Genomic DNA, 20,499 nt, shown 5'->3' on the forward strand with positions numbered 1-20,499 from the left:
CGCTAATGACCATACACTTTAACGTGTTTTTACCAAGTTACTTGATAACAATCAAACTCGTTGACAGGTTGATTTTCGTATAGAGTTAACATGTCGTATAATAAATTGTTAGGCCTAAGAGTATCTCCAAAGAAGATGTCAAAATTGCCACGTAGGCATGCAACAGTAAAAAATGGCAGCAAACTTTCTCCAACCGAGCCTTTAATTTCTTAGGTGGCGTTGAGTCATTTGAAGGCAAAGTTTTTTGCTGTCAAATTTGACAGAAGATGTCAAATTTATTAAATATTATTTTAATAGATTAATATAATATATATATATATGTATATATAATAAATGTTGTTATGTTTTTGAAATATTCGATTGGTTGCCTTAATCATTGGATTTCACAAAAAGATAAAAAGTTTATTAAATGATTTTATTATTTAACATATCGGGTAAAGAAAAATATTATGCAAAATGTTAAATTGACACATAAGCTATCAATTATCATTTTTTTTTTTTGAAGAACTATCAATTATCATTTTGATATTTAAAATTTGACATCTCTTTTAAAGATGTTCTAATGATCCCACGATGAGTGAGGACGTTTTCTAAAGTGGGCCATGGATCCAGATGGCGGTACCACACGTGGCAACTCACCTTTAATCTACAGAACCGCTCTTCGGCGCTCCAACTCGATATATATACGATCTCCTCGACTCGTCCCATTCAGATTTTTAATTTCTTTTTATATAATTAGGGTTTTCTATTTTCCGCTCTGGCGAATCTTCCAGACCCACCCAAAACCTAATCCTCACTACTCCACCCGACTCTCCTCCTCAGCTCAGCTCGCACAAAGCTTCCCCGCCCAATCGCCGATCAGTTTCTCCGACCGCCGCTCCATTTTGTTCATGTAAGTATACGGTCTAGATTAGATTGGTGGTAATTTCTGATTGGATTTTGTGTTTCTGGATGCGATTTCGGTCGTTTTGATTTGATATTAGTCATTTCATGCTGGTTTTGCTGTTGGTTTTGAAATTAGGGTTTTTTGAATTTGGATTGATGTGGGTTGATTCAGTTTTTAGTTTTTATGTTGGTGAATGAGATAATTACCGTTTAGTTTTATTTTGTTTTTGTTTTTACGTATGTTTATTAATTTTTTTGTGTTTTTCTTCGCATTCGGGTCGAGTCTAGTTGAATTGTGTTTGCTGGTGTGTTTAAAATTAGGGTTGTTGGGTAGTAGTTTTCTGAAGATTGACGACTTTGGTATGTTAAGACACGTTTTTCGTCCATAAAAAAGGACCCCTTTATGTATGTACTATGTAATATGTTTTGTTGAAGAACAATCTATGCTTCTTGAGTAAGTTTTCGTAGATTTTCCCAGAAGAGGCGATTGTGCATACTCTTCTTCCGTAGAGGGAAAAGAGTTGGTGTATTGTAGATTCTTCTTCCTTCTCTTTTTAATTTGTTTGTTTTTTTTTTTTTTTGAATATGTGACAAAAGAGATTACCTTAAGCTGGTGGATTTACTGGTTGGGCAGTTTTTGTATGCAATGTTGGGTGCTGCTTTGCCAATATTTGAGAAGCTCTGGGCCCTCAATGGTGGACTTGCTATAGCAAAAATGAAGAATTTCCTTGAGGGTTATTGTACCCTGTGATGAAGAAATCAACACTAGTTCAATGCTCAATCGATGCGGCCCACAAGGTGTTGATTCACGGGAAACTAGAGTGCTAAAAGACCTGCCTAAACTGGTATAGGGTTGGTCTTGCTGCTGCCAGATTTTTTCTTTCGACTGGCTTGAAATACTTGTCTTTCTCCAGTGAATTTTTGATTGTTTCGGCTTCACCGGTTGTAAAGGGGCTTCCACCCCCGTTGATCGTTGCCTGTGCTTAGGCCCCCAAGAGAACAGAGAGAGCTTGTGCAACTAGTAATCCCAGCTTAATAAATTGAATGTTTTTGGAATTCGGAATTTTAATGTGAAAAAGCATGATTGTCTACTGAGCTGCCCAGATTCCCCAGCCATGTTATTGTGGGTTCAAAGGCGAATGCAACAATTGGGGAATATAAGTAAATAATTAATTTGATATACTTTTAAGTTCGGAGGATATCTAAAACTCAAAGAAAGTTTTCTTATACAATTTTTTAAGTTAGTTTAAAAAGGGTTTTATCATACACAATCGATAGCTCAACATGAAGTTTAGTTGAGAGATGAAATTCAACTTCCATCATCATTTGGTTTAGGTACTGGTTAGGAAAGTGCTAACCAGTTCTAAACGTCTATTGTTCGTTTTGAGTTGTGAGTTGCGAGTACTGGGTACAGAATGGAAGTCTCAAAGATTTGATACAGAATGATGTAATTATTTGAGTTAATGTTTTTGCTTAGAAACCTCTTATGTTTCTGGTCGTGTCCCTGAGAATTGTACTACAAGGCTTGAACTTCAATGAGCCGTCTCTATTTGGTAGACTTGAAACCCATTAAGCCTTTCAATATTGGCGCTACAAGTAGCTTACCTGTTTTGTCTGTGTTATTAACTACCCAATATTAGGAAATTTGTGTTTGAAAATAGAGTCCCCTAGGTACCCTAAATGGTTGTTCTGTATTGGGTTTGTGTTCTTTTATTTCTGGTTTTTGCCCTTGAATTCTTGCATATGTACCTAATGATTAGATGCACTTGTTCCCTTTTGGTCTTTGCTCTCCCTTTGTATTGTTCTATATATTGTTGAGGTCTAAATCGCTGTGAATTTAATGAACTGAGTTTTGTTGTATTTTCTTTGTTTGTTTTTCGATGTTAAAGGGAGAACATGTTCTGATCAGTTTCTTTCTCTTCTATCGCAGTTTATATGTTTCTTTTTGGAGTTGCACCTCTTGAAGACTAGGAGCGAACTGGGAGTGTCAGGAAACTTGATGTTCTGATCTAGCATGTCAAACAATCTTCTGTCACCACGGTTGCCAATATCAAGCATGGAAATGCCTCAGATGGACCCCATTTTGAAAGGTATGGACTCATCAATGCCAGAATTTCAAATGGCAGGGATGAGCTCTGTATCTAGTAACCCCGAGTCACAGAACCTTTCAGTATCAAATCAGCAAATGGAACTGATGCTGGATCCTGTGCCTGATAATCCTGGGTCACATGGCTTATCAATGTCATACTTCCAAATGGGACACATTGCTAATGCGAATGGGAATCTTGGTTCACAGAAAATTTCAACACCTAGCAATCAACTGGGAGAGCTTGGATCATTGGCCAACAATTCACATCAGTTGTCATCAATTAAGCGAAAGGCGACATTGGAACCCATGACTAATAATCCAGAGACACCTCAGTTGTCAATGCCAAACAAGCGTGTGGCATATATGGAACATAGACCATGGCTGCAGCAAGGGCCTGTATCAAACAGGAGAGCTGTAGAAATGGGATCTGTGCACAATGCTCCAGGATCACCTCGTTTGCCAGCGGCAAATAAGAAAATGGTAAAGCTGGAGTCCATGGAGGCTGTGCAGAATGTGCCAGGATCTCCTCATTCACCAGTGCCGAATAAGAAAATGGTAAAGATGGAATCCTTTTCTGGTAGGTCTGGGTCTCAGCGGTCTTCTAGTCAAAAGAATCAAACACCGCGGATACAACCAACTAGAAAGCTTCAAAATGAATCATTTGATTCTGTAAGGTCCAAGATGAGGGAATCGTTAGAGGCTGCATTGGAATTGGTCAACCAGCAGCAAGATAAATGCGTGGATTCTAGAAAGAAGTCTCAGGGGGAGGCTGGAGCAATTCAGGGGCAACCACAGGAAGCTCCCCAGCCTGGCTCTCATCCTGTTAAACCTGAATCTGAAGAGCGTAAGGAGAATTCTCCATCCACTGAAACTTGTTCTATGATGAAAAGTAATGATGAAGGTGCGGGCCAAACACATTTGGCTGAAGCAACTACAAATGTGTCCACATTGACCTCAATATGTGATGGGAATGAATTCCAACCAAGTAATATTTTTCCTCATGAAAATGTTTCATTTAGTGACAACTTGTTTGTCAAAGATGAACTTTTGCAGGGAAATGGGCTGTCCTGGGTTTTGGATTCTGAAATGGAAATGGAAGAAAGGAAGGAAATTCAACCTGCTGAAGAAGAGATGTTGGATCTTGAGGAAATGGGTGGACCCCCAGAAGAACAAGTAGTTCAGTCTCCAGAAGAGTTAGCCTTTAGAATTGAAGCAGAACTATTCAAACTATTTGGAGGTGTGAATAAGAAGTATAAAGAGAAGGGAAGGTCCCTTTTGTTCAATCTAAAAGATCGTAATAATCCAGAACTAAGAGAGAGAGTTATGTCTGGAGAAATACCTCCAGAACGATTATGTTCAATGACTGCAGAAGAACTTGCTTCAAAGGAGCTTTCTGAATGGCGGATGGCAAAGGCTGAAGAGCTAGCACAAATGGTTGTTTTACCAGATTCGGAAGTTGATATGAGACGTTTAGTGAAAAAAACACATAAGGGTGAAGTTGAAGTAGAACAATATGATAGTGCTTCAGTTGATATTCCACTGGATGCAACGTCACATAATCATAGTGAACCAAGAAGCAGGGGGACAGAAGTGTCTACCCCTTCGAAACCCAATAAACCCAAGGACAAAGTCAATGCTGCAGGTGAGAAGAGTAATACAGAAGACAGAAGTGTCTACCCCTTTACCATTCCTTCTACTGAAGCTACTGATTTAATGCAAGGCCTTATGGTGGATGATGGATTGAAGGATCTTCCTCCAATTGTCTCCCTAGATGAGTTCATGGAATCCTTGGACACAGAGCCACCATTCGAGATTCTCCCTGATAAAGTTACACCCACCTCAGACAGGGATGACTCCGAGACTGTCTCTGAATCGAAGTCTTCGGTACCAAGTCTCAAAGATACCGTTAATGCCTCTCCACAGAAGGTTGATGATGGTTGCACAACAGATACAAAGTCAGATGCTGACTTGAAAACTGGTGGCGGTCCTGCTGTGATAAAAACCGACAGTCCTACTGTGATCAAAACTGAGAGTCCTGCTGTGATCAATACTGACAGTCCTGCCGGAAACAAAATTGACAGTCATTCTGTTATGAAAACCAGTGATGGTGCAGATATAAAATCCCATGATGTGAGTGCCGATGTGAAATCCAGTGGCAGTCCCAAAAAATCAGTATCTAGACTAGTTGGCACACCGAAGGGTGAACGTGTTTGGAGCGGCTCCCTGCAATTGAATCTTTCACCCATGGCCTCTGTTATCGGAATCTATAAAAGGTTTGTCTTTTAAACATTCATATTGTAGTAAATTCTCCTTGTTCTGCATTTCCCGTGTACAGATTTGTTCAAAGAAGATTCTCTTTGTGGATAGTCCACTGCATTGGTGGGCTACTCTTTCAATCAAAGTTTATTGCATGTCTGAGTATTATGTTTCTGTCTTGAACTTCCTCATTCTGAGTCATGAATGGTTATTAGCCATATTTGGAGACACTCTTTAAAGTTAAATTTACATTAGAACTATGCCAGGGTGTAGTATAGGTGGACTATTGCCGTGACAAGTTTGTGATAGATGTTCCTTTTTATTCTACTTTAGGTTCTGCTCCCTCTTCTTTTTCATCTGTGTATAGAGGGCCATGCATGTGTTCTGTTTGATAGTAATATGGCTCAACTGAAGTAACTAATTGAAACTAAAGATGATACTCGAATTGAAATTCGGTAAATTTAGGAGATCGACATTGATTAATTATGTTTGATACTTCGACAAAAAGGGTGTTTTGTTTGGTATTGCAAATTGCATGCATACATGCACACATAAACATGCCAAATGTAAAGCTTTCAAGCATTCTGCAATCCGTATTAGACTAATGTCTTTGTTTCTGATTCATGCTAATCCAACTTTTCTGTTGCAGCGGTGAAAAAACCAGTGCAAAAGAGTGGCCTGATTGTCTTGATATCAAGGGAAGAGTCAGACTCGATGCTTTTGAGAAGTTCCTGCAAGAGCTGCCACAATCCCGAAGTCGTGCTGTCATGGTATCTCCAAGTTTATTTTTATTGTTTACAGATTCTTGTATGACGTTATTCTGTGATAACTCAAAAAAGGAAACATTTAGAAAACTTCGTTTTGGAGGTAGCTTAGTTCTATCATGCAGTGCATTCTCTTTTCTGGGCAGTTTTGTCAATTCATAAACTCCGCGAATACAAAATTAAAGAGAAGGGAAAACGATTTTGTAGTTTCTAACGTAATAGAGCAGGATCTATGACATTATATGGGGGTCTCCCGAATCCCGTCAGCGTCTGGAACTTGTGTTAAATCGTTTTGTGCTTGAAATACTGTCGGTATTTTACAGCCTTTGTTTTGGACGGGCGAATGAAACTTAGATAATTCAGTAACCTGAGTTAGAAAATTAATCACTTAGGAGTGTAATGGGGAAATGGTATCCAACGAAGATTGACCAAAAATGTTGCATGAAATAGACTTTCTTTCGGTCATTAGAAATTTTGGATCAATTTATCTATGATTTACTTTTTGTCTGATACAGCTGCAGCTTACTGATTTTCGTTTTGTGCAGGTCGTGCATTTTGTTCCGGATGAGGGGTCGTCGGAAACGGAATGTGAAAGCATTCGTGAGGTAAACATCAAACGCAGATCCAGATCCAGATCCGTCTGTAAACTCCCATTCCCCAACATGTGTCTGTTATTTTCATACTAAAATTTGTGTTCCGCCGTGCAGGTGGCTGACGCGTACGTAACGGATGAGAGAGTTGGTTTTTCTGAGCCGTGTTCCGGCGTGGAAATTTATTTTTGCCCTCCCCATAATAAAACCGTAGACATGCTCAGCAAGATTATTGAGAAGGGGTACATTGAGGCACTTAACACTATTGATAATGGCCTCCTTGGTGTTATTGTCTGGAGAAAATTAACTTCGCCGAAATCCTCTCACCACAAACACATTTCGAAAAAGCAACAGTTTTCTGCTGTTACTACTACTACTACTACATCTTCTAGGAGACAGCAGCACGATACCAACTACACATCTAAGCCGGCTCAGTCCCGGGCCTTACCTCCCACCCACACTACACCTGCACAGGACGACGATGACGACGATGATGTTCCTCCCGGGTTTGGCCCTGGTGCTTCTCGGGACGAAGATGATCTCCCTGAATTCAATTTCACTGGTGGGTCGAATCAGTTTTCTGCCCAGAGGCCCTCATCTAGGGGGCCTGGAATGGCGGCGCAGCCCTTGTACCCTAAGTCCCATACCCCTTCTCGCCCTGTAGATCAAATGAGAGAGCTGATACAAAAATATGGACAAAACAATAGTAGTAGTAGTAATACGTTTCATCAGGCTAGTAGTGTTGCAGTTCATCCGTGGAATGACGATGACGATGACATCCCGGAGTGGCAGCCTAATGTACCTTCCCAACCCCAAACTCAGTACCAGCGTTTGCAACCGCGGCCGCCGCTGAACAGTTACCAGCAACAAATGCCGGGAGCCCATATGAGTTTAGTAAACCAGCCGCAGTCTCTTCAACCGATGGCACCCAACGTACAAAATCCTAATCTTCCTGTGCAGCAAGGCTGGTGGGCTCCGCCACCACCGGCGCAGAGAGCTGGTCAGTTTTATGGTGAACCAGATAAAGGAACGGCTGCTCAGCCGGGTATAGCCTGGCGGCAAAATGTTCCTAAAAGTAGAGGGTTCTGATTTTATTTTATTCTTCCCCCTTTTTTTTTTTTTTTTTTTTTTTTTTTTGTAAATTAAATCGTTTCCTACTGTGTCAGGGATATTTTTCCTTGTGTAATCGTTTTGCAAACACAAACGGGAGCTTTAAGCTTTGCTAGTGTTGTTAGACAAAGTAACCATAAAGTAGGCATTTAGCTGCACAACATTTTTTTAAACATTCAAGTTATTTTTTCGTTTATGACTGCTTTTGTAAGAAACACTCGTATGCTCGAAGATGCACGTTTGTTATAAAAATCTTGAAATTTTAATTAAAACTTACTTTCTAGAAAAGTACTTGGTAGGGGTTTTCAAAGAAATACATGCTCGCTTTTTCTAAAAGCGTTTGTACGATCTATGAACATTTTTGAGTGTCGGAAATGATATAAGACCGCGTTTGATGGATGTAAATCACGCTCACATTTTGTTTTGTTTATATTCTAGTTATATTTTCGGGGGAGATGTAATCTGCAAACCGTTAAAAGTTGGATCGGTCTCAACGTTTCAAACCCGTGCATAAATTTCTTATGCGTCTGGATCGGGTCCAAAGCGCCCATTCAACAAGTAAAGGGTTTCAGAGCGGGGGAGAGTGGGATACCACAGTGACGGTGTACGTGTGCACTGAAAGTCCTTTCAGAGTGTCGAATTGTGAGACACCACAATGACGGTGTACGTGTGCTATGAAAGTCCTTTCAGAGTGTCGAATTGTGATGCGCACACCTCAGCTCATATGGGAGAAACAACTACCATGAGGAGCCAAACATTTTCCGCTATATCGAAGCTTTTAAGGCACTAAGTAGAATGATACGTGACAAAGGAAATTGCAAATCACTTTCATTTGGAAAAAAAAACGAGTTGCATGAAAATTGCAGTGTGAGCTTTTTGGCTCATAAATCTTGAAGGTGTCTAAAAACATGAGAGTTAAGAACACAAACATCTAACAACTATACAACCATGTATCGTCAAACTATGTGTGCCTCCGCCTCCCCCATGAGACGATCCTCTATTTGTATACTTCTTGTAATCATAAAACCAAACATGTCAAAAGAGTAAAACATCTCACATTTCTTTGTTTTCCACAAAATAAAACTGAAGACGAGCTTGGGAGCTACGATTTGGGTGAACTGCTGGCTTCACCTGCTACGTTCTTCAGCTTCCATGCACTATTGCCTGCCAACCCAGATTCAGAAACATCTCCAATGTCCAAAGTGTCTGGAAGACTTTCAGAAGACTCGACTACACACAACTGTAGTAAGAAACAGAGATTTTTGGGATGAGTGCCAAAGTTGAACGAAATGCTGATAAAGGTAAATAATAAAACATCTAATTCAGGCGGCAGAGTTTATTTCAGTGCTGATAATCATAGACAGAAAAACAGAATTCCAATATGTTGTTAATGTTAATGGTAACAAACACCCAGAGATGGATATTCCAGGATGTTCTAAGTTCATCAAGTTCAGAATAAAACTTTGCTGGACTTGCAACCAAACAAAAGGTTCGGTGCACTCTATACGTGTCTTAAGCAAATACCGTAGTAAGCAAATAAAAGAATGGGCATTGATTGGCTGGAAACAAGACGATATCAATGAATAACAAGAATCAATAAGCAAATAATACTTTAGTAGCCAATCATTACCAGTCCAACATTCCATCATATCAATGAAACAAGACGATTCTTCTCTCAGGAATACACTTTTCACACATAAGACATCGCAAAGAACCAAACACTTACAGTAGAAAAGGACTTCTACCATGTCAAAGAAATACAGCAGATATACAAAACACATTACTGTAATTATAAGCCAAATGAATCACACACTATTTGCACTATTCAACCATGCCAAAGCATGCAAGTACAAAAAACTTGCAAACTTGCAAAAGAGAAATATGTCGAAGGAAAGGGGGATTATTCTTTTTCCTTGAAGAAAGGTGACACGAGGTGGGTCACAAACTCACAGCACATGCACAATTGTGCTTCAAATTGGATAAAGACTTTCCAGTTTTGACCTGTTATAAATGATACAACACCACAACCTGAAGTGCTCTAAATAAACAGGTACCCTAAATATTCAACTGTTATCGAATTGTGAGCAGCTGTATTTGAGTATTTACCTAATGCACAACAAACATTAAAGTAGTGGATAATGTATGATATTTTCCAAACAAAGAATATTTAACAACACCAACATTAAACAAAAAAATGAAAGTCACCTCAAGTTGGTTCAGCATGTCAATGGTGGCATCCAGGTCACCCCTATTCGCCAAATAAACATCACTAAGGGACTGATCAGATATACCAGGAAATGACAGTCCGAGAAATTCCATATCCATATCAAAGTCTTCATTTTCTGACACTTTATTCACATTCTGCGACGATGAACCATAAGAGCCATGGGCAGGGTAGCTCTGTACAGCATAAGACTTTGGACTCTGGAGTGTTGCAGTCCCTGGGGCATCAGATTGAAGATAAGCTTTGCTATGGTGTTGATTCTGGGTAAAATTTTGAGGGTTCCCAAACCAGACTGACTCGTTGCTGTGGCTAGAATCTTTCGTTGTCACAAAAGTTCTATCATCTGGGGCATCAGATTGAAGATAAGCTTTGCTATGGTGTTGATTCTGGGTAAAATTTTGAGGGTTCCCAAACCAGACTGACTCATTGCCGCGGCTAGAATCTTTCGTTGTCACAAAAGTTCTATCATCTGTCTCCCTCTTGGAGATTGGAATGTATGCTGCTGCGTAGGGATTCAAAGAAGAAAGTCCTGGCTTCATGGTCTTAAATCATAAAAATCTGCTACTCTAAAAGAACGGGAAAACCCGATATTATCAGACAACATTAAGAATATAATCATTGAAGAAACAAAAATGCTAAGCTTCCATGCCAAAATTAAGCCAATATTTAAAAAAAGACGGGGGTTCCACAAGTATCCTGGTTCATTATTGTGGAGTTACTCAAAGCACAAATTAACTGTTGTACCAAGAACTTTCAGTTAGCGGTGAGAGTGTTACTAGCAAAATATTTAGCATTAGGAGGGTGGGATCGATCCCATAACATATCTTTGATCTTTATTACATGACGAGAGGAATCTCTTGAGGAAAGATATTGCAAAAACGAACACTCTGTGTGTGTTTAATCACAACAATTACTAATTGAAACAACTAAAGAAAACAAATTACCAAATCCATAATCCTTTACAAACAGAGCCAGTCAAAGTTAGTAGACACACGAAGATCGGCTTAAGACAATATCAGATCACTATCCAATGCTCAATTCACATCCAAATATCCAATTTCTTCAAACAAAAAAAAAAATATACGATTTAAGCAAATAACCTGCAGACAAGATTTACTTTAATCAAAATCCACATCCGATTACTAGTTTTCTCATCAAAATTCAAGCAATTAAGCATTAAATCTCACTTTCCTCAATCACCTAAACCTTCCTCCCTAGTCCAGCAAGAACACCTCCATGTTCATACACAAAAACACATACAGATCAACAAAATTGCAAAAGCTTCAGACCATCAACTCGAATCACATCACGAAAAAAGCAATTCCGAAACACGAATCACCGTAATTTTGAAACCGAATTACGATAAAGATCAATAAAAATATCAACAGCATGAATCAATGGCATAAGCTCACCGAGTGCGAGGCGATCTTCAAATTCCAGAGAAGCAAATGAAACGCCCGGAGTCCCTGAAACCCTAATTTCCAAGATCGCTGTGAGGACGAAATGAGAGAGAGAGAGAGAGAGAGAGAGAGAGAGAGAGAGAGTAAAAGCGGAACAAAATTTTGGGGAATTCTCTTTCTATATTTTGGAAAGGGAAGCCCAGAATAATATAAAGACTATTCACTTTGCATGACATTGACACGGACGTTTTACTGGATTTACTATAAACTTTTTGGAACCCTGTTTGCAAACACGGATAACTCTTTTCTGTTGGAAAAAAAATTTACCGTTACATTTTTACGTGATGTTGTTACTATTGATGCATGTTATACTATTAAAAGCGTTTTTAAAGACCTTTGACAGGTAAAAGTTTAAAGATTTTTTGGATTTATTTAAAATTTCAACATGCTCCTTGTTAAAACGTCTGCAATAAAAATGAGTATGAATAGAAGTGTTTTTAAAAGATGTTTTCTTTCTTTTCAAATTGGAAGTATGACAACAAAAACTAGTGTTTCTTGAATAGTTTTTGTTTTATGATATTTCGGATTACGGAATATGAATGTTATAACATAAGTGTATTGATAATAACACGTTGTCAGTTAAAAAAATTACATTGCATTTGATTTCATGGATAAGCACCACTACGTGGCAGAGTGTGATTGGGCAGTGGGTAATGAGACCAAAATACCCTCTTTATTACAAGCACACACGAGTTAAAAGAAACTGGATTTTCAACATTTGTTGGGAGTTGGGACAATTGAGTGGATGAGGCAACAGAAGAAAGAAGGCAAGAGAGAGAGAACTCAAAGCAAAGCAAACGAAAGAAGAGAGCAGCAAATACAATGGTGGTTCTCTCTCCTTCCCACTCCCTCTTCACATTCAACCATCTTCTTCCTTCCAATCTCCTTCTCAGGTACTTTCTGTAATATCTATGAATTTATTTTATATATATTTATATTCTATGTATTTTTTATTTAATTATCTTCCTAAATTCTTATTTTTATTGGTACTTTAGAGAGCAAGGTAGAGTTGTGATGCAGCAGAAAAAATGGCAAGTAAGTTCAAGTGCCAACTCAAAACCCAGTTTGGAAAATGGGGTTGGCAGAAGAGAGTTGCTCATGTTTGGGTTTTCTGCTCCAGTTTTACTAGTCTTACCATCTCCAGGTGAACTTTCTCAATTCACAATTTGGTGTTTTGGTCACTTGATTTTACAGTTACTGAAAATGCATGGGTTGGTTTTTTGCTTTGGGAACTGCTTTTGTGGGAAGCACTTCTGCTCATAAACCTCTTTTTCTAGAACTAGAAGTGTTGTATTTGTAGGAAGCACTTCTGCTCATAAAATCAAATGTTGCAGGGTCCCTTGCAGAGGAAGATTTGAAAATGGCTCCATTTGTCGATGAAATAAATTCATATTCTTATCTGTACCCAATGGAGTTGCCATCCAAGAAGGCCCTTTTCAAGTGGTATGCATTTTTCCCCTTCAAATGAAATGCTGATATTAGTTTTCTGGTGTGAATTTTCTTTTTCCTCAGCACAAAAGCAAACTAGTTGAATTCTTCGGATCGGTCGTGGGCATATAATTTGTAGGAACCTGACTCTTTTTTCATCTGTTTCAAGGGTGGAATCGAGAAAGCCAGAGCGTTATTCATCAGCCGCACCATTATCTCGTAAGTTCAGCTTCATAAGTAGAGTGATGAAGTTTTACATATTCTTTTATATTTTCTGGGTTACCATATATCTGTACCTGTATTTTGGTAATGGTCATGAACGACGATCTTATACATTCTCACTGGACACTGTTTTATATATTATGCAGCTGATGCACGCCTGCGCATTGTTTCTGAGCGCGTTGACATTGTTGATAATCTCATCATTTCTATTTCGGTAACTCCTGATAAGATCACTGGTTGTTAAGTGCAAAATCCCTTTCGTTACTTTGCAAACGTTTATAATTTATTTCCTTTGATTCAGATAGGTCCCCCGAATTCAAAGATTATAAAATCACAAGACAAGAGTACATGGACTGCGAAAGACGTTGCTGATTCTGTTTTGGCAGACAAGTCCGCATTGGTAATTTGGTTTTAAGGCTAATTAGTAAACATCTGTTAAACCGATTTACCTTCAATTTTCTTGAGTGCAGTCTGTGAAAAAGAGTATTGTGGTTGGATGGGATGGGGCACTCAAATGTACCTAATCGACGTTTGAGAGAATATTGTTCTGCTTTTGAGTATTGTGGTTGGACTGGATGATGCTTATTTGAACTCACAGGCTACAGTTTTCTGCAGCGTGTCACCTCAACTCAGCGCCAGGCTGAGAGTCAAGTTCTCGATGCACACTCTGGTGAAGTAAGATTGCCGCCCCCTATTTGGTTTTACGTGGCTGAAGCCATCATTCTAAAATCTACTTGGTAACAATGTAATATGTGTATGCATATGAAGCTTGGCTCATTGTTATTTCCACAGATTGATGGTCGGCCATACTGGTACTATGAGTACCTTGTTCGCAAGGCACCCACAAAAACTGTAAGCATTCTTTATAACATCAGTTTTCGGTGAAGAAATATTTGATATACTGTTCTGGTTTCTTCCTGATTCTTACAACAGTTGCAAATCGTGCAGGCTGATGAATCTACCAATTACAGACACTATGTGGCTTCAACAACTGAACGAGATGGTAGGAAGCTACTTATGTGTGTTTCGACTAGAAAATGCGTTTGCTATGTGCTTAATGGGTTAATATTACACTCTAGAACCTCTTTTTGAATACTGCGAAAACTCGATTGCAGGTTACTTTTACTCTATAAATGCTTCAACCCTCAATAAGCAATGGAACATAGTAAATCTCCTCTCTCTCTCTCTCTCTCAGTTGAATTTTGTTGATGCTTCCAGCTTAGTATTTATGTACATTATATGTGATGCAGGTGGGGCCAATCTTGCAAAAAACAGTAGCTTCATTTCACCTTCTCCCTCCCACAGAAAACTATGTTCCTCCATACAAGGATCCATGGAGATTCTGGTGACAAGTTCATTTGTTCTTGCCGTCCCACTTGCGCAAAACTGAAGAATTTTGAACAAAATTACTCTATTCCTGTCGAAATTTTGGCTTTAAATTCCGTTATGTTTCTCTTTTGGTAAACGATGTGTAAGGGTAGATGACAAATTTTGTATGTAACAGTTGGTTGCATTTTATTCATAATTTGATTGATTCTGTTGTTTCCGTGTTTTGACAAATCCCACATCGGCTAAGAGCAAAGAGAGGGGGTGAGAATATTGGGTATAAAAACGGTGGCGGAGGGAGTTGAAACATACTTACCTGGACAGGGTCGATGGGGGATCTAGAAGCCCCATGGCCTAGGGTTGGTGACCTCCATTGCACAAAGAGGAGGGGTGCCACTCTATGGTCTCCTCAAGCGGGAGAACCAATGTCAAAATTTGTGACAGCGGGGGCCTGCGTTCGCGCGGCCCCTAACTAAATCTTAGTACAATCTTGTTTCGTAACAATCGTTGGTACTTGAGGTTGAGAGGGTTTGAACTTGGGACACAATTGATTAGTCATTAGGGCAATCCATGAAGCCTGTAAATAAAAAGTGCTCTTCCAGGAAGTTGTGGCATTCTTGTAAAAAAAATTTCAACATGCTGCTAACAAAAGCACTTATAAGCAAAGGTGCTTTCTAGATAAGCATTTCCAAAGGGGTCACGATACAATGGAAGTCACAACATATAGAGTGTTGGAAACTTAGGACTGGTGATTTTCTTTCATTGATAAAATATTGAACTATTTACATAGTGACGGCGTACAACTTACAAAGGAGCTCATTCAATTTTGAGCAAAGAATAATGATACATCAAAAGGAAGAAAAAAAGGGTAGCAGACTAATCCAGAGATGTGGCAGAATATTCGAAAAGGAGGCGATTTGACGGAGCAGACTGCAGGAGAACCCGCAGGCGGCTGGTAAGACGGTAGGTCAAGGTCCATTGCGTTGCCATCTCTGAGTCCTTCATTTGCCTAACAATCGAGGCCTGAGGGAAAAAGAAACGAATACTCTTAAATGATCATAAATGGAAAGTGAAGGAAAATGAGATGTTAACAATATCTGTAAAGTTTCTATGTTTCACATCAATGAAAGCCCTATGTAAGGTGTTCATCCAATTTGTGAAGTAAAAGAATTAAAAGCGGGTTGAAGAGTTTTACCTGAAGACGTTTCCCGAATTGGACTTCAACTTCTGCACAAAATGAAATATTGCTGGCTATGGATTTGAGAGGATCCATCGTAGGATCAACAGAAAGCAAACTAGGGATCTGCGGTGCATACACTAGCGTCCACCTTGCCTGCCCAAACTCTCCTTGCCCTTCTATTCTCGGCATTAGTTTTTCCAGTGTTGTAGTTGCAAGCTTTTGGAACGCAAGCTGCCCATTGTTTTCCAAGATGGACGCAGCCAATTGACTTTCGAAGACTCCAGCAGCCTATGCATATCGAAAAAAAAATGGATCAGATGAAAGTGCCTATAAGTCTAGTAACTGAAAATTGACTCCCGCCAACATTTAAAAATAGCACCTCAGTAGGTGAGAGGGCATCCTGTTCCACAGAGCTAGTTGAGGTCACCACCAGTTTGTCCTGCCAGTTGCTGGCTCGACTTTGAATCCTGAATTGCCACTCTGAACCTACCAGAACTAAATCTAGCATAGGATCTAGTCCAATTCCGGGCTCAAATTTCGCAATATTTAGATGCTCTTTTTTGAGCCTCACCTGCAATTTTGGGAAGTTCATGAGACGGAGAAAGAATAAGCCGAAAAACAGAGGAACCATGAGTTATGGATAAGCTTGACCTTCCCACGAGAAGAAATTTACTGTGTACTACAAGAATATAAGAAATAAACTGACTCACCTGAGTTGCCAATAGATTTACATCACCATTCTCAAAAGTTAAGACGCCTCTAGGTTGTATCAATTTGGGATGAGCTGGGCCATTTAAATCAAGCTCTCCACTAACTGCGAAATTGAGAATTGGAGGATAAACTACTCTCAACTCTGGTCCTAGAGCAAGCTTTAAATCAGTAAGCTGAATATCTACGTTCGGTTTAATGTTCACTTGCTCCGTCTCCTTTTCACCTGGTTCAACTGCTAATCCAGAAAATAGAAGGTTAGATCCAGCAGAATTTGAAATTTTCAGACATCAACTTTACCAACTGTACATACATGAAATATTTGGTATGATTTAGAGTATCATGGTCGTAAGGTCACACAATGAATGAAACTAAAGAGGCAGTGATGTCTTACCTGAGGGTTGAGAGAATTTTGTCCTCGAAGCAGCAGGTTGTGAACTGAAAAACCGTGAAACATACCTCGAGGCAACTGCCCGATCGACACCAGTAGCCAGAAGCCTAGACTCATTTGATGCCAATCCATTAGAAGCTGCCCCACTACCCTTATCATGTGGTAGATATGCTTCACCATGGCTCAATTTAATATTTCCAGAGATGTTTGGTTGCAATATAGAACCAGTTATCTGCATCTGAGTGTCAACCTGGGCACTGCAATCTTACTCAATACATTAGTTTTCTTTGGGAGGCAAATAAAAGGAATATGCAGGTAAGACTACTAAGAAAACATCCCATAGAAGGGAAAGACATCTCTTTCAGAGAAAGGTTATCTCATTTCTTTTTTCTTCAGTTTTTCTTACTTTATTGTTCTACATTTTTTGGATTTGTATAAGAAACAAGAATATGAATCCAAAAGTTAACCTAGTTTCATGATGCCAATGAACTTATGCTTTCATTTATTAGAAATTATAATATGTACCTACGAATATACTTTGCCCGTACTTCCAGAACTTCACATTTCAAGTCGATTTTATCTCCAAGGTATGCCTCACTGGTTCTAAGGGGCAGGTTTCCTTTTACGAACAGTTTTCCCCTTCTGCTTACCCTACCCTCCAATGAAGTGATGCAAAACCTATTCGATTTCACATGAACTATGCCACTGAAGTTTGACAGTGGTTTCCAGAGAACTGGTGAGGAAATTGATGCCTTGTGGAATGATGCATATCCATCCAGTACTGGTTGTTCAACTGTGCCTCTTACCTATTTATATAAAATCCGCAGAAAATTTTAAGCTTTAAACTGAAACATAACTGAGCAATTTTAAGAAAGAAACACAGTTAAACGAATCAAAGACATGCAAAAACTCCATATTCACTTGACCCACCTGAAGCATGACGACAGCGTTGCCCTGAAGCCATTTAGCATAAGGAGATAGGGCAGTTAACAGCATCATGCCCCCATCTTCAATATCAACATCTATTCTGACTTCCCCTACATCTAGTAGGTTCCAGTTTAAACCCTTGAGGCCTTCTGCTAATCGAGTATTCCAACCTTCTTCATTTCGCTCTCTTGAAAGTTTCTTTTCACTGACATCATCTACAGATCCCCTACCTCTTTCCTTCACCCGACCTTCCAAACTTGCTCGACCTTTATCTTTTTCTGAATCTTCTTCCTCTGACATGTTATTCTGAACAAAATTAACAGGAACACTTCCTTGGATGTGAACATGCCCAATTCGGATGATTGGTTCAAATTTTGCATTGAACAGAAAACGACTGGTTGAGGTTAGAGAAGCAACAACTTCAGCTCGTTCAAGATCAATGCCCCCAATGGCACCATCCAGGAGCCTTACTTGCACGTCGCATTCTGGTTTTGCAAGATTCCCTCTGAGATCGCCTTCCATGTGCAATATACCTCTAATTGGTGCTAAAAATTTCCGTAAAGATTGAACCACATCAGTAGCAGAAGATTCAATCACCTGAATCACTGTAGGAACTAGACTAACAGGAAAATTCAGAACAGCAAAGTGAAGATTCGTTTTGGGCCCTAACAAAGTCCCATCTGCATGAATTGTAGCATTATCCTTCTGAATAAACATCTTTTCCAGGCGCAAACCATCATCATTGCTGTATGCACCAACTGCCAGAACTCGCTGAGTTTTGTATGTACCCCACTCCCAATCCTCCCCATGAAAATCAAATTCTGCCTGACAAAACAATACAATGATAAAACCAATTACTAGAGGACAAAGCCTACATGCCAAGAACCAAAGAATAACCATGGAAGCTAAGTATTTCAAGTTTACTCCAATATTTCCTGAGTTGGACCACCACAAATAAGGAAAAAATTATGCTTATTATCTCATGGGAAGGTAGTTTGTTCAACTGTAGATAGATCTAAGATTATCAAGAAGCAAGGTTCAAGTGGTCACCAATTTGTTATGCAAGTGCTCAAGAAGACCTCATTTTGTTTACTACTAATTGTGTTCCAACATCCAATTGTCCAAATAGGGTTATACATCTTTACAATTTGCAAGTTGAGAATTTGAACCCGTGCAGGAAATGAAAACATAATACCATGGTATCCCCATTGCCACCACCACTTGCATCAAGACAGCCATGCCAGCTACCTCTAAGCTCAGTTAAACCTGGAAGATTAAAGTGTTCTTCAACAACTTCATTTGATGAAGCATAATGTCCCTGTATAACCTGAAATAATGGATGACCAACAGTCAAAAATACATAATGCCCCTCGCTTATCTCATTACAAAAAACAGAAGAGAAAATCATAAAAAGGAATCAAATCCCAAAGTTGTGCACCAGCATCAAGTGTTGAGAATCAATGTCAATTGTAGGTGAAGTAGGTGGATGTTGTAGGTGAAGTAAGTGTGTGAGGTTGGTGAAGTAAGTGGAGGTTGTAGGTGAAGTAGGTGGATGTTGTAGGTGAAGTAAGTGTGTGGTGTAGCTTTCATTTGGTTTGCTATAAATACCCAAGTCCTCAAGCATTGTATATCATCCAAGGAAAAACAAAGCCTAGAGCTAAATAAGAAAAGCTTTGCTAATTAGTTTGTTTTGTGAGCTTTCTTTAAGAGTGTGCTCTATTTTCTTCTTCTTGGGATCATTAGAGTTATCTTGGATACTCTTCTTATTCAACAATTGGTATCAGAGCCAAGTCGGTCAGGGATCGTTCTTGGTAGAGCATTGGTTGTAAAGTCTCTTGAAATTCCGAGTATGCTCTGTGGTTGCAGTTTTGACTGATCTTCCACATCAGAAAAGATTTCTTGAGATTATTGCTGGGGTTATCACAAACCTTGAGAGGGAGCTTCTTTGTGTCGAGAGTAGTGTATTACTCTGCACGGTAGTCACTCAAGCTTGTTCGGTGTAGTCAAAGTCTTGCCGATACGATGGGTGATCTTCAAGTTGTTGGAGGAATCAAGAAGCTCAACAACCAAAACTATAACACGTGGGCAACGTGTATAGAGTCTTACCTTCAAGGTCAAGACTTGTGGGAGGTTGTCGGTGGTAGTGAAGTTACACAACCGGCAGCGGAAGATGCTAACGGCGTCTTGCGGAAGTGGAAAATTAAAGCAGGCAAATCAATGTTTGCCTTAAAGACCACAATAGAAGAAGAAATGTTGGAGCACATTCGGGATGCTAAAACGCCAAAGGAAGCATGGGACACTTTTGTTACACTCTTTTCGAAGAGGAACGATACAAAATTGCAACTTCTCGAGAATGAGCTGCTATCGATGGTACAACGCGACATGACGATTGCCCAGTACTTTCACAAGGTGAAGTCGATATGCCGTGAAATTTCAGAATTAGATCCAACAGCTCCTATTAGGGAAACCAGGATGAAGAGAATAATTATCCATGGTTTGAGACCCGAATATCGAGGGTTCATTGCCGCTATACAAGGATGGCCGACACAACCATCGCTTGTTGAGTTTGAAAATTTGCTTGCAAGTCAAGAAGCTATGGCCAAGCAAATGGGAGGAGTCTCACTGAAAAGTGAAGAAGAAGCGCTCTACACCAACAAAAGCAAAGGCACCTTCAAGCGGTATACTGGTAGTGGATCTAAAAAGGATGGAGAAAAGGTGCAAAGTCACCAAGGAAATGGAGGCTCTCGTTATGGGGGAGCTTGGAAGAATCGCAATAATAGTAAAAAGTTTAGTGGCAAGTGTTACAATTGCGGGAAGATGGGCCACATGGCGAAAGATTGTTGGACCAAGAAAGAGCCTGTTGAAAGTAATACTGCTACTTCCAGTTCGAAGGAGAATAGTGAAGATGGCTGGAATGCTGAAGCATTATTCGCTACAGA

General features: G+C 39.5%; 4 protein-coding genes and 1 non-coding gene across 11 annotated transcripts in view; 3 read left to right on the plus strand and 2 right to left on the minus strand.

Moving 5' to 3' along the window:
* Positions 1 to 709: 709 nt before the first annotated feature.
* LOC137736478 (uncharacterized) lies at positions 710 to 7,890 on the plus strand. Of its 3 annotated transcripts, none has more exons than XM_068475744.2 (6): positions 711 to 892; positions 1,483 to 1,730; positions 2,816 to 5,247; positions 5,880 to 6,000; positions 6,540 to 6,599; positions 6,702 to 7,890. In XM_068475744.2, exons 3-6 carry the CDS (start codon positions 2,900 to 2,902, stop codon positions 7,671 to 7,673), a joined length of 3,501 nt encoding a protein of 1,166 aa, XP_068331845.2. In that variant the 5' UTR covers positions 711 to 892; positions 1,483 to 1,730; positions 2,816 to 2,899; the 3' UTR covers positions 7,674 to 7,890. The 3 variants fall into 3 exon arrangements, with proteins under 3 accessions (XP_068331851.2, XP_068331845.2, XP_068331858.2); XM_068475757.2 differs by having other exon boundaries at positions 1,520 to 1,730; XM_068475750.2 differs by lacking the exon at positions 1,483 to 1,730 and having other exon boundaries at positions 710 to 892.
* Positions 7,891 to 8,543: 653 nt separating this feature from the next.
* On the minus strand, positions 8,544 to 11,497 carry LOC137740038 (polyadenylate-binding protein-interacting protein 6). 2 transcript variants are annotated; one of them, XM_068479828.2, is made up of 3 exons: positions 11,331 to 11,497; positions 9,900 to 10,484; positions 8,544 to 8,934 (listed from the first exon to the last, which is right to left on the minus strand). In XM_068479828.2, exons 2-3 carry the CDS (start codon positions 10,455 to 10,457, stop codon positions 8,797 to 8,799), a joined length of 696 nt encoding a protein of 231 aa, XP_068335929.2. In that variant the 5' UTR covers positions 10,458 to 10,484; positions 11,331 to 11,497; the 3' UTR covers positions 8,544 to 8,796. The 2 variants fall into 2 exon arrangements, with proteins under 2 accessions (XP_068335929.2, XP_088542904.1); XM_088686778.1 differs by lacking the exon at positions 11,331 to 11,497 and having other exon boundaries at positions 9,900 to 11,150.
* A 586-nt stretch (positions 11,498 to 12,083) lies between these two features.
* LOC137747751 (psbP domain-containing protein 5, chloroplastic) lies at positions 12,084 to 14,529 on the plus strand. Its single transcript, XM_068487911.2, has 11 exons — positions 12,084 to 12,271; positions 12,374 to 12,522; positions 12,713 to 12,821; positions 12,976 to 13,025; positions 13,175 to 13,242; positions 13,330 to 13,428; positions 13,644 to 13,703; positions 13,821 to 13,880; positions 13,977 to 14,031; positions 14,144 to 14,193; positions 14,279 to 14,529. The coding sequence occupies exons 1-11, from the start codon at positions 12,201 to 12,203 to the stop codon at positions 14,375 to 14,377; spliced, it is 870 nt and encodes a 289-aa protein (XP_068344012.2). The 5' UTR covers positions 12,084 to 12,200; the 3' UTR covers positions 14,378 to 14,529.
* Positions 14,530 to 14,662: 133 nt separating this feature from the next.
* LOC137720496 (U1 spliceosomal RNA) lies at positions 14,663 to 14,825 on the plus strand. Its single transcript, XR_011066528.1, has one exon. It is a non-coding gene; the product is annotated as a U1 spliceosomal RNA (small nuclear RNA).
* Positions 14,826 to 15,083: 258 nt separating this feature from the next.
* LOC137732661 (protein TIC236, chloroplastic-like) overlaps positions 15,084 to 20,499 on the minus strand; it is a 16,913-nt gene continuing 11,497 nt past the window's right edge. The window contains exons 16-23 of one of the 4 annotated variants that reach the window (XM_068471984.2): positions 18,756 to 18,887; positions 17,564 to 18,385; positions 17,159 to 17,439; positions 16,637 to 16,890; positions 16,245 to 16,477; positions 15,914 to 16,105; positions 15,550 to 15,822; positions 15,084 to 15,377 (exon numbers count right to left, since the gene is read on the minus strand). In XM_068471984.2, coding sequence (XP_068328085.2) covers positions 15,231 to 15,377; positions 15,550 to 15,822; positions 15,914 to 16,105; positions 16,245 to 16,477; positions 16,637 to 16,890; positions 17,159 to 17,439; positions 17,564 to 18,385; positions 18,756 to 18,887 — 2,334 coding nt within the window. In that variant the 3' untranslated portion in view covers positions 15,084 to 15,230. Of the gene's footprint in view, positions 15,378 to 15,549; positions 15,823 to 15,913; positions 16,106 to 16,244; positions 16,481 to 16,636; positions 16,898 to 17,158; positions 17,440 to 17,563; positions 18,386 to 18,755; positions 18,888 to 20,499 lie in introns of those variants that run through there. The other 3 variants (XM_088686271.1, XM_088686272.1, XM_088686273.1) reach the window with 3 other exon arrangements.

Source organism: Pyrus communis, chromosome 15, assembly GCF_041283825.1.
Source record: "Pyrus communis isolate YQ-2024b chromosome 15, ASM4128382v1, whole genome shotgun sequence".
NCBI classification, from domain to species: domain Eukaryota; kingdom Viridiplantae; phylum Streptophyta; class Magnoliopsida; order Rosales; family Rosaceae; genus Pyrus; species Pyrus communis.